The sequence below is a fragment of the Petromyzon marinus genome, chromosome 23 (assembly GCF_048934315.1).
Source record: "Petromyzon marinus isolate PM22_M1 ecotype Great Lakes invasive population chromosome 23, UKy_Petmar_22M1.pri1.0, whole genome shotgun sequence".
In the NCBI taxonomy this organism is placed as follows: domain Eukaryota; kingdom Metazoa; phylum Chordata; class Hyperoartia; order Petromyzontiformes; family Petromyzontidae; genus Petromyzon; species Petromyzon marinus.
Window position 1 is genome coordinate 12,454,119 of NC_133689.1, and position 12,606 is coordinate 12,466,724.

A 12,606-nucleotide genomic window follows, 5' to 3' on the forward strand; every position below is an offset into this window, starting at 1 on the left:
CCTGTCCCCGAGCAGGCTTACGTGTCTGCTCGCGGCCCGTGAGCGGGCTGCTCTCCGACTCGTCCGGGTAGATGGCGGTCACGGACACCTCGTACAGCGTGCCCCTCTGCAGGTTCTGCAGCACCTTCGAGTTCTCGTCTCCGTTCAGGATCACCTGCTCGGCACAACGAGCGTAACGCACGGAGCGACAGCGAGTGGGTGAAGACGTTTGGTATTGTATCCTGTTCGTATAGCACAGAGGCTGCTACAAAGATACTAGCAAGGAAAAAAAAGGCCACTTTTTGTCAAAAATTGTCTTGCTGCGGTTTTGACACCTGATGAAGATTGCTTGTGTTGCAATCGAAACGTCGTGAGAATTTTATTGTTTTATTTTTGTTATTTTATTATTTCCCTTCTATGTGACTTTACCGAAAGAACCAATAATATGAATCCCTGCAGTCACGAAAGCTTTCAAACGAAAAAGATGCTATCTTTCGCGTAGTCTGCCAGTAGCAAGCGATGTTGCTGTATGTCATCCCAATTGAGTAGTTTGCGGGCGTTTTTTTTCGTTCTTCATACTTGGCCCATAACGCTGCAAGGCAGACAACAAGGTATTTGTACGGTTAAACCACCCGCGGGAATAACCACGGCAGCCTGCCAGGTTTCGAACCGCGAGCCTCTCCAACGAAACGGGCGACGCGCGTCCGACTGCAGGGCCACGTCACCGCCGGCACGAGCTGCCTTGGTCGATGGTGGGAAAACCGGGACGGGGGTCGCAACGGAAGAACCAGGACGGGCGGGTGGCGGCAATAATCGAGGTGCGGCGCACCTCTTCCGTGGCGCCGCCTGCCACGGGGCGCCACGCCAGGCGGTAGAGCTGGACGTCCTTCCCGCCGTGCACCCAGGTCACCCGGAACGTCGTCTCTGTCACCTCCGAGAAGCGCAGCAGGCGCGGGGGCGGCACCTTCACTGTGGGCCGATACGCGCGCAGGAATGAACGGGGGAACGCGCGGCCGTGGGTAAGCACGCACGAGCACACGAGCGCACACGGACACACACACACACACAGAGCGGGGTCAACTCGTCGCCAGACCTTCTAAAACCGTCACCAATGTCACAAAGGAATTTACCATGCACGTGTGGTTTCTGTGCGATTGTGGATGGTGTGATGCACGCGTGGTCTCAGTGCATGCGTGTGGGTGGGTGGTGTGACGCACGCGTGGTCTCAGTGTGTGCGTGTGGGTGGTGTGACCCACGCGTGGTCTCAGTGTGGGTGGTGTGACCCACGCGTGGTCTCAGTGCGTGCGTGTGGGTGGTGTGACGCACGCGTGGTCTCAGTGTGTTCGTGTGGGTGGTGTGACACACGCGTGGTCTCAGTGTGTGCGTGTGGGTGGTGTGACGCACGCGTGGTCTCAGTGCGTGCGTGTGGGTGGTGTGACCCACGCGTGGTCTCAGTGTGTGCGTGTGGGTGGTGTAACCCACGCGTGGTCTCAGTGCGTGCGTGTGGGTGGTGTGACACACGCGTGGTCTCTGTGTGTGCGTGTGGGTGGTGTGACACACGTGTGGTCTCAGTGCGTGCGTGTGGGTGGTGTAACCCACACGTGGTCTCAGTGTGGGTGGTGTAACCCACGCGTGGTCTCAGTGCGTGCGTGTGGGTGGTGTGACCCACGCGTGGTCTCGGAGCCGGCTAGGGGTGGCGACTCCCCGTCAGCATACACGGCTGTGACGGTGACGCGGTAGCGCGTCTGGGAGTTGAGCCCCGTGAGCTCGCTGCTCGTCACCGAGCCCTCCACCTCCACCTGCAGGGCGAGGGGCGCGTGACGTCGCCGTGGGCAAAACGCGGTCAGATTACAAACAGCAGCCGTGGTGGCGGTGGCAGGTTCACGGCTGGCAGCAACACAGTGTGACTCATCCAGAGGCCTCGCCAGGGGGCTTTCATGTGGCCCTAAAATTTATAAGCCTCTCTCAATTGACACCAAGTAACAAACCTCACTAATTGGCTGTGTCGGGTGGTGGCGGGTTAACGACACATTATATTTAAGCGATCGAACCCAAAATGTTTTTGTGTATGATGAATGGTAGCTTCTTGTTTACCTCGGGCTGTGTAAAATGGTAGAATTGAGACCATGTTTTCACATCGAGTGATTCCATTGCCCGTGCATTACACGTAATCACGGAAGATGACCTGAGTTTAAAAACTAATGAGGCATTGGGTCATTTTCCTCTGCTGCCCCCATGCTCTAAAACTCCCTTAGCCCTGTTCTAGTCAAGGCTCAAAACCTTCCTTTTTCGACGTAAAATAAATGTATCCACATTTCCACAGTTTTTTTTTTTTACAGCATCTTGAGATTCAAGCAACTCCAAAAGGTAGGGCAGCAGGAGAATCCGATGAAAAATATATGAAGACGCAGACTTCTTTGACTTGGACGTGTAAACAGAATGGAGGCCAACACGTAAGCATCACTGCCACGCGACAGCAGCAAAGAAGTAGAGGCTGTCCTCCCAAGTGGCGGATTGACAGAATGAAGGAGGAGGTTAAGAGATAAACACTCAGTTATATGCGAAGCGATCGCAAGGAGACGAGAGAGGTCCGCTGGGCCTCATCGTCGGCTGCCACGGGACAACCGTGGCAGCCGTTGTCATCATCGCCGTCATCGCCGTCATCATCGTCGTCATCGTCATCAACGTCATCATCAACATCGCCATTATCAAAGTCATCGCCGTTGTCGTCACTGTCGCCGCGGGGCGCTCCGCGTGCCCCGGCGCAGGGCCTCACCTCGCCGGGCTCGGCACCGTTGTCGTGCGAGTAGCGCACGCGGTACTTGAGCACGCTGCCCTCCGCCGGCTCCCACGACACGCGGAAGCTCGAGTGGGTCACGTCGGCAAAGTTCAGATTCCGCACGCCGCGCAGGGGCACTGCGGTGCAGAAGAAAAAGCAAAGGGAACGATTCCTCCTTCCGTAGCCGTTAACAGACGATTGGGACGAGTGCCGTTAGCGAGGTAGTGTCTCCAAAATACTGATGTTTACACATCGCATCAAGGTCCTATTGAGGGCTTAGTCAACTTAGGGGAGGCCCAAGGCCGGTTCAGATAATCACCACTGAGCCAAGAATGAAAACGAGTTAACCAGGTTCGTAGCAGAGTGCAATCCAGAGGTCCCCGGTTCTATCTCCCGGCGTTGGCAGTTGAATCGTGGACAACTTTTTTGAATGCCTCCTGCCTCTGTCCAGTCAGTATTGTTAGTGCATTGGCAGGTTGTGTTGTGTGGGTAACGTTTGAACCCAGGTCAAGAGGGCCTTCGCGTGGTCAGCACTGCGCAATCGCCACCCCCCCCCCCCGCCCCCATGCACACGTCACCACACGGGTGCCGCGGCACGCGGGAGGCAGAGATACGAGTGAGCAGCACAAACCAGGCACAGACGCACAAACTCACACGTACGACATCACGAGCCGACACAAACACGATGGTTATTGGGGCGACGAAGGGGTCAGGGGAGCGAGGGGGGGGTGAGGAGGATGAGGGAGGTCGGGAGAGTAAGGGCAGTGAGAGGGGTGAGCGGAGTGAGGAGAGTGAGGGGGGGGGGGTGAGGAGGATGAGGGTAGTGTAGGAGGGGAGAAGAGGGAGGGCCAGTGAGGATGGTGGGCGTGGCGAGGGTGGCGAAGGGGTGAGGGAGGTGAGTGCGGTGTGGGCGATAAAGGCGGTGCGAATGGTGAGGTGGGTGAGGATGGTGAGGAGGGTGAGCGCGGCGAGGGCGGCGAGGCGGGCGCTCACACGTGGTGTCCTGCAGGGGAATGGGCTCGCTCCCCTGGTCCGCGTACAGTGCGTACAGGGCGATGCGGTACTCCGTGTTGGGCGTCAGGCGGTCCAGCAGCGTGTCCTTGATGGACGCGCCCACCGTCACCTGCGCGGCAAGAGGGACGTGGATCGTAGACGCCACGTGCACGCTCGATTACCACGGTTGGCTGCGTACGGTGCGAAAGAAGTTCAACTTATGTACATGCAATGCAAGGGTGTTCGTGCCGCACTCGGGAGACGGACTCGCACGCATCACGACACCAAAGGTCACAAAAGTCATGGCTCTGTATAAACAAAAATGAGGCTTCAGTCTTTTAATGAAAATGCAATTCTTGAGTTCTCCTCAAGATTCTAATATTAGGAGAGTTGAGACTCTCCTGTCAATCGTGTGTCTTTTACAACGTCGCATTAACACAATTTTCGTGAAAGCCCGAGAATGCTCCCCATGTGTCTTTGTACAAAATGGCAACGCTATTTTCCCCCACACACACATACAAAAAAAATCACATTTTTTCAGGGGACTTTACTGGTTTTTAAACAAGCCGTTTTGTAACAAAGTATAGTATCCCCGGGCTTTCTTCTCGTATTATTCTTATTTATAAGCCTGGGGGCATGGGGGGGGGGTTGCGTTCTTGTGCTACAACACTCAAACGCTACTCTGAAGTTGTAATCCCTGAGTGCATTGCACGGTGGATAAACAGCCGTAGTGCTTTTCTCAATATAAACCAGATCGAGTGCTTGTAAGATCCTCGTAAATAATTACACGACACGGTCACGTTTACTGCTCGTTTATTGAGGAAAGCCTCGCAGAGCTCCGAGTCCTGCACGAGATCATTTTCCAAGTCCTTTTTGCAAAGTGTTTTAAGTGCAGCTGTAAACTGTAGCACAAAAAAAAAACGCACGCGGTGTCTCAGTGGATAACAATGAAGAGGTCCAACCCAAAATAACCCCATTATTTTGGCCCGGTGTCTCACGCGATGATCCTAGCTCGATCAGTGAACCTCACCCACACACTGCTGAATCACTGACGGCTTGTCCCACCCCATCCACAACATTACAGGCGTTGCAAGGTGCGAATACTTAAATGATAATGCGTGCTTATTCACCACAGCAATGCAATGTCAGAGATTCAAGCAACAAAAATGAGCGAATATGCTGATGCTCACAATCCATTATCATGATTCTATCCTTTTTACCCAAAAAATAATTATTTGGTAATTCTGCGCTGCCAGTGGTGAAAAAACACAAACAACAAAAAAACCCATTGAGTTCGTTAATAAATCCATGGTCTTGTAAGAAAAAATATGTAATAGGTGACGTTTTGGGTCATGTCTCTTCTTCATAGCACCTCTCTTTCATTACAGATTCGTAGCTTTCCATTCGCGTGCGAGTAGAAGAATCACACACGCAGTCATTTTTAGTCTGTTGATGGTCGACTCGTCTCAACGAACTGTGCACGATGCACCACCACGGTGCGTACCGCGAGCGTTCAGGGTTTCGGCGCAATCGTCCTCGCTGCGTTTCGACATCGCGGAGTGTGGCACTGATTTCGGATTGATTAGTACCCCAGTCGCGGAGTTCAGTAACACCCCTGGAAAAAAAAGCGTCCCAGAAATAAAGTATTTAATTGCCTCGGCCATTTTGTATTATTTGATACCGCCATAAGGATCACGTGAAGAATGCAAGACGTTATTGTGGGATATCAGTCAAGGTGACGCTCTTCCAAATACCCGGGAGAATCTCTGCCAATTGCAGTGGGACAGTCGTACAGACCCAACGTGGGTTCGATTTTCTTTTCCTTACCCTCCTTCATTTCAGACAGTTTATATCGGGTGAGGCTCAGTGTGCCTCACCCGATATAAACTGCCTGAAATGGACATGAGGCGCCGCTCCAGCCAAATGTGAGGTTACAAAAACACAACCGGTGCTGGGTGCTGAAATTACCCACGCTGCTCGGTCACCAGAGGCTGCCTGACCTGTTTCCGTGAGCTGCATTGCTTGCTGGGACCTGGCCAAAGCACGTGAATTTACTCTCCAACACACCGGTGTGCTGAAGTAATAACTAATTGGCACGTTTTGTTACCGTGACAAATCTTATTAATCGGCTGTGTTGGCTGGTGGCGGGCTTAACCACATTTATATTTAGGAGATATAACCCAAAAAAACTTTATTATGGAAAATATTGGTCGTGAAAGCCTACGTCTATTATCCTATTATCCCCAACGTTAACGCCGTCTCCGGGCGGAAATGAATAAGCGGGATCAGAACTCAACTGTCAAAGATGGATCTAGGCAGGTGGCCATCAGCTGCCGAGATCCGACCACAGTGGTCGTGGCGACTGCTGATGCCTCGGATGTCAAACCTGTCCCCACGTCTGCCTGTCCTTCGCACTCCTTCTCTGGTCTTGTGCGGGTTTATTGGCCGTGCTAGCATCACATTTGTCACACAATTGATCTTGGGTCATCTTCATCTCTCTCATTACACCGTGCCCTGTAAGTTGACGTTGGGCACAGGATTTCACGGCTGCGCTGCGTGGCTCTCTGAGGTGTATTCTCGGGTTGCGCAGCTTGCTTTTCGACGTGAAGTCCGACAAATTATTCCCGAAGAAGCTCCCAGGCACGTGGAACAAAATATCGGACATCATGCTAAACAGAGTGTGGTAGAACCCAAAAACACATTGGACAGCTGTGATGTTCAATAGTCCCCCTTTTCTGTGCCACCCAGCCACAACTATAGGTGTAATAATGGAGTTTGATCTGACTGCTGGGTTTTCTAATGTGATTCATAACATTTATCCAGCGACCAAGGGGAAGACGTGAAGGCAAACGGTGGTGGGATACGTTAAGGGCAGATCTTGGAGGTCGCGGTTAATCTAACATCTCGCTGTGGTGGCGAGATCTTAACTACCTCGCCTGGTATACAGGAGGTTGTGGGTTCAATCTCGACTCTGATGCCTGTTTGCATGTTGTCTCCCCGTGGTCGTGTGGATTCTTCTCCGGGCCCTCCAGTTTTTCCGTCCACATTTAAAATCAACGTGCGTTGAGAGTATTCGGCCGCTATACATTTCCACATTACACGCCACTTCGTTGAGCTATCATTTGTGGCCAGACTGCTTCTGAAAAAAAATCTATATAGCTCAGTGGGTCTTACTTGGTAAAATAAACAAATAGTAAAATAGTTTTACTGCACGGCACCTGTAGGATGTGGCGGAGAGGAGAAAGCTTCCGTAGTGAGGTTCCATGGCATCAACGGCTTTCGGCCACGATCTCGAACGATGGAACTTAATCAGCGTGAAGGTGCTGGACCGGCCAAGAGGAGGGGTGGGGAGTGGGGGGGGGGGGGGGGGGGGGGCACGGGGACCCACCTCGCGCTCCTGGCTCGTGTCGCTGCCCGCGTCCACAGGGGAGAACACCAGGCGGTACCCCGAGGCGTCCCCGGCCGCGTCCCAGCGCACACGCATGCTGTGCGTCGTCACGTCGTGCGTGCGAGCGTTCCGCGGGCCCGCCAGGGGAACTGCGCGCATGCGGTCGCACGCGGTCACACGTGATCACACGCGGTCACACACGGTCGCACATGATCGCACGTGGTCGCACGCGGTCACACGTGATCACACACGGTCACACACAGTCTCAACCGGTCGCACGCGGTCGCACGTGATCACACACGGTTTCACACGGTCGCAAGCGGTCGCACGCGGTCGCACGTGATCACACACGGTCTCACACGGTCGCGCACGGTCGCACGTAGCACACGAGCGCAGCCCTCCACGTCGGTCCGCCGATGGAGCGAGGGCCTCTCTGTGCCACGAGTGTCGGGAGGGCTATTCAGGGTCGCTTCCTTCACCGTGCTGGTCTGTGCGAACGAGGAGCATCGACGAGAGGCCATAGAAGTACGGTTCAATATTTATCTCTACTGCACGGATTTATGTATTTTGCTCTACTGCACTCTCCTGAACACCATATAGTCCCAAAGCCTATACAGTGAGGGAAAAAAGTATTTGATCCCCTGCTGATTTTGTACGTTTGCCCACTGACAAAGAAATTATCAGTCTATAATGTTAATGGTAGGGTTATTTAAACAGTGAGAGACAGAATAACAACAAAATCCAGAAAAACGCATGTCAAAAATGTTATAAATTGATTTGCATTCTAATGAGGGAAATAAGTATTTGACCCCCTCTCAATCAGAAAGATTTCGGGCTCCCAGGTGTCTTTTATACCGGTAACGAGCTGAGATTAGGAACACTCCCATTAAGAGTGTGCTCCTAATCTCAGCTCGTTACCTGTATAAAAGACCCCTGGGAGCCAGAAATATTTCTGATTGAGAGGGGGTCAAATACTTATTTCCCTCATTAAAATGCAAATCAATTTATAACATTTTTACATGCGTTTTTCTGGATTTTGTTGTTGTTATTCTGTCTCTCACTGTTCAAATAAACCTACCATTAAAATTATAGCCTGATCATTTCTTTGTCAGTGGGCCATTGCCAAGCAGCTTGGTGAGAAGGTGACAACAGTTGGTGCGATTATTCGCAAATGGAAGAAACACAAAAGAACTGTCAATCTCCCTCGGCCTGGGGCTCCATGCAAGATATCACCTCGTGGAGTTGCAATGATCATGAGAACGGTGAGGAATCAGCCCAGAACTACACGGGAGGATCTTGTCAATGATCTCAAGGCAGCTGGGACCATAGTAACCAAGAAAACAATTGGTAACACACTACGCCGTGAAGAACTGAAATCCTGCAGCGCCCACAAGGTCCCCCTGCTCAAGAAAGCACATATGCATGCCCGTCTGCAGTTTGCCAATGAACATCTGAATGATTCAGAGGACAACTGGGTGAAAGTGTTGTGGTCAGATGAGACCAAAATTGAGCTCTTTGGCATCAACTCAACTCGCTATCTTTGGAGGAGGAATGCTGCCTATGACCCCAAGAACACCATCCCCACCGTCAGACATGGAGGTGGAAACATTATGCTTTGGGGGTGTTTTTCTGCTAAGGGGACAGGACAACTTCACCGCATCAAAGGGACGATGGACGGGGCCATGTACCGTCAAATCTTGGGTGAGAACCTTCTTCCCTCAGCCAGGGCATTGAAAATGGGTCGTGGATGGGTATTCCAGCATGACAATGACTCAAAACACACGGCCAACGCAACAAAGGAGTGGCTCAAAAAGAAGCACATTAAGGTCCTGGAGTGGCCTAGCCAGTCTCCAGACCTTAATCCCATAGAAAATCTGTGGAGGGAGCTGAAGGTTCGAGTTGCCAAACGTCAGCCTCGAAACCTTAATGACTTGGAGAAGATCTGCAAAGAGGAGTGGGACAAAATCCCTCCTGAGATGTGTGCAAACCTGGTGGCCAACTACAAGAAACGTCTGACCTCTGTGATTGCCAACAAGGGTTTTGCCACCAAGTACTAAGTCATATTTTGCAGAGGGGTCAAATACTTATTTCCCTCATTAAAATGCAAATCAATTTATTACATTTTTGACATGCGTTTTTTCTGGATTTTGTTGTTGTTATCCTGTCTCGCACTGTTCAAATAAACCTACCATTAAAATTATAGACTGATCATTTCTTTGTCAGTGGGCAAACGTACAAAATCAGCAGGGGATCAAATACTTTTTTCCCTCACTGTAATCCCTGTTACGCATTGTGGTTGCCCATCCAAGCACTGTGTTCAGAGGGTAACTAATTTTCAGTTGCATGTGCAGGGTCAAATCCGGCCAGGTGGCTCAGCAGTAGCGGGCTCGCAATCCCAAGGTTGTGAGTTCACATACTGTCTGGGGGTTGACTCAACCCTTCATCCCTCCAGGGTCAATACAATGAGCACCACTCCGTGGGGAGGTCAAAAGCGATTGTCCTATGGATAAACTTGCCCCCACCATATGAATGTCGAATGTCCACCACTGACCTAGGGCAGCAAACAGCAGTTGAGTATCACCTCAAACGTATGTTTGGAGCTTCTTTCGCATGCTATACGGAGGTGCGGAGGAAGGACAACAAACTTAACGCAAAAAGCAGTTCTAAAGATCTTAGTTTTCAATATTTATTTAAAAGTGCATAGCTTCAGCGGCTTCCTAATATCGTCATAAAGAGCATTGCAGACGGCCGCAGAAGCACATCTGAAAGTGCGCAATGCAGTGACTGTCTTTGTTCGATGGCTAGCAGTCAAACGCCGCTCCAAGGATGGTACCACAATACCCTGCTGACGAGATCAGCAGGGGATTGTGGTTCGCAGGTCAGGGGCGAGAGGTTACTGGCTCCGCGAGCTACTCACGTGTGGTGTCCTGCAGAGGGATGGCCTGGCTCTCCTCCTCGCCGTAGAGTGCGTACAGCGCGATCCGATACGTGGTTTTGGGGGTGAGGCGATCCAGCAGAGTGTTCTTAGCTGTGGCGCCCACCGTGAGCTGAGGGGAGGGGTGGGTTCAACGTCCACACGGTGAGCAGGCGTCAGGAGAATTCACTCTCGCGAGGCAACCGTGACCTGAAATGTGGATTAATGGCTGCGTGATTGGAGGCGACAGGGATGTCCTCTGGCTCCCACGTGATTTAACATCTATTTTGACCACGTAGTTCGTGAAGCCTTCAATAGCTGTACCGGGGGAATCTCCATTTGGTACAGATATAATGGGAGGCTGATCGATGCCCGGGAGCGGTCAAGGGATGGCTCCCTATTGCTCAACCACGTTATGTATGCCGATGATTTGGTAATAGCTGCTCATTCAGAGGAGGAGTTGGAGACGCTGCTGCTGAGACTGGAGCGTGCCACTAAGAGGTGGGGCCTTACCATCAGCCCCACCAAAACGAAGCACCTGCCTGGGTATTTTGTACCATCGGACACTCCACCCCCACAACTCCCAATCGGTGATGGGGCAGTTGTGGAAAGAGTGGAAAGTTTCCCATACCTGGGCAGTGTGCTTATGATCGGCTCCAGTTTAACAGCAGAGGTCTCACTCCGAATCAGTCGAGCGGCAATATCTTTTCATCGGTTGCGTAACGCTGTGTGGAAGCTACCTGGTCTGTCGCTCCGCACTAAGCTTCAGGTCTTCTCGGCCACGGTCATTCCCTCCATTCTCTACGCTTTTGAAACGTGGACCCCCCTAATGGAACATTTTCGCTGGTTAGAAACATTTAGGCTGGCCTGCCTACAATCCATCCTGGGTTTAACCAGGCTGGATTGTGTGAGGAGCTCACAAATCTTTGAAAGATCTGGGCAAGGTCCCATCGGTGAGCACCTCCGGCAGGCAAGGCTGCGTTGGCTGGGTCATGTATGCCCAGCTACCGCATGCCTAAACAGCTTTTGTTTGGCCGGATCGAGGGGGCTAAACGGGCGTGGCACGGGCTAGAGAAGAGAGGGAGTGATGTGGTACAGGAGGACGTTGAGCTGAGTGGACTTGCCGATGACTGGTACCAGCGGTGTCAAGATCGGCCTCAGTGGAGGAGGCTCGTGAAGGACGCTACTGGGCAGTTGGAGGTAATCGCCCTCCAACAACAACGGAGGGCAGAGGAGCGATGCTCACAACAACGAGCGGAGCGCCGGGTGGCTAAGGCACAGCAGGTTGGCACAGTAGGGGGCACAGGTGGTGCATCAGCCAGTCATCTCAGTCATCTCAGTCAGTCGACCCGTGGCACCTGGGTCTGCCCCGTGACCTCCTGCAAGCGGGCGTTCGACACTTCACGTGGCCTCAAGGTGCACATGGCCTGGCACAAGCGTCGTGGTGACGTCACCGCCACTTAGTGGCGAATGGCGGTTGTTGTTATGTATGTGTATGTATCTGTATTATGTATGTGTATGTATGTGTATTATGTATGTGTATGTATGTGTATGTATGTGTATGTATGTTGAACTGCTTTCACGCGGTGTGCAGCCAACCGTGCTAATCGGAGGCTTGGGGGAAGGGCAACAAACTAAACACAAAAATCAGTTCTAAAGAAATGAGGCGGACGTAGATGCCACGGTGACACCGTCCTCACAGCGCACTTGACTGACAACGCACGCAATAAACTTGTCACTCGCCCTGCCCCTGGCCCTGCTTGGCCCCGAGCCAGATTCAGACATCTTGCGAGTCCAGCGTGTCGTGTTCTAGTTCTGGCCGGGCACAGAAAAAAATCCAGTGGGAAAACCGCCTGCATCGCTGGATCGGCTTGGACTTACCAGGGCCATACCCCCCTTCCCCCCACACAGGCACGACAGACGGTCTCCCTGCCACCCACCTCGCGCTCCTGGTTGGGGTCGCTACCCGCGTCGACGGGGGCGAACACCAGGCGGTACCCCGTGGCGTCGGCCACCACGTCCCAGCGCACGCGCATGCTGTTGGTCGTCACATCGTACGTGCGAGCGTTCCGCGGCCCCTCCAGAGGCACTGCAGAAAGAAGAACGACAGTGACTATAAGAACAACCACTTAGACCCACCGGGGTGCCCCGGGATACTGTGAGGTGCTGCTGTGTGTGACCTCACGTGTCTGTGAGGTGCTGCTGTGTGTGACCTCACGTGTCTGTGAGGTGCTGCTGTGTGTGACCTCACGTGTCTGTGAGGTGCTGCTGTGTGTGACCTCACGTGTCTGTGAGGTGCTGCTGTGTGTGACCTCACGTGTCTGTGAGGTGCTGCTGTGTGTGACCTCACGTGTCTGTGAGGTGCTGCTGTGTGTGACCTCACGTGTCTGTGAGGTGCTGCTGTGTGTGACCTCACGTGTCTGTGCGATGGTGCCGTGTGTCACCTCACGTGTCTGTGAGGTGCTGCTGTGTGTCACCTCACGTGTCTGTGAGGTGCTGCTGTGTGTGACCTCACGTGTCTGTGAGGTGGTGCCGTGTGTGACCTCACGTGTC

The 12,606-nt window shown here is 52.7% G+C and overlaps 1 protein-coding gene across 3 annotated transcripts in view; it reads right to left on the minus strand.

The window, feature by feature from the left end:
• Positions 1–12,606, minus strand: part of LOC116945283 (collagen alpha-1(XII) chain-like) — a 325,203-nt gene that overhangs the window by 138,752 nt on the left and 173,845 nt on the right. For all 3 annotated transcript variants that reach the window (XM_032959676.2, XM_032959677.2, XM_032959678.2), the window contains exons 28-35: positions 11,994–12,142; positions 10,057–10,186; positions 7,140–7,288; positions 3,752–3,881; positions 2,756–2,895; positions 1,649–1,778; positions 809–948; positions 22–154 (exon numbers count right to left, since the gene is read on the minus strand). In XM_032959676.2, coding sequence (XP_032815567.2) covers positions 22–154; positions 809–948; positions 1,649–1,778; positions 2,756–2,895; positions 3,752–3,881; positions 7,140–7,288; positions 10,057–10,186; positions 11,994–12,142 — 1,101 coding nt within the window. The remainder of the gene's footprint in view (positions 1–21; positions 155–808; positions 949–1,648; positions 1,779–2,755; positions 2,896–3,751; positions 3,882–7,139; positions 7,289–10,056; positions 10,187–11,993; positions 12,143–12,606) is intronic.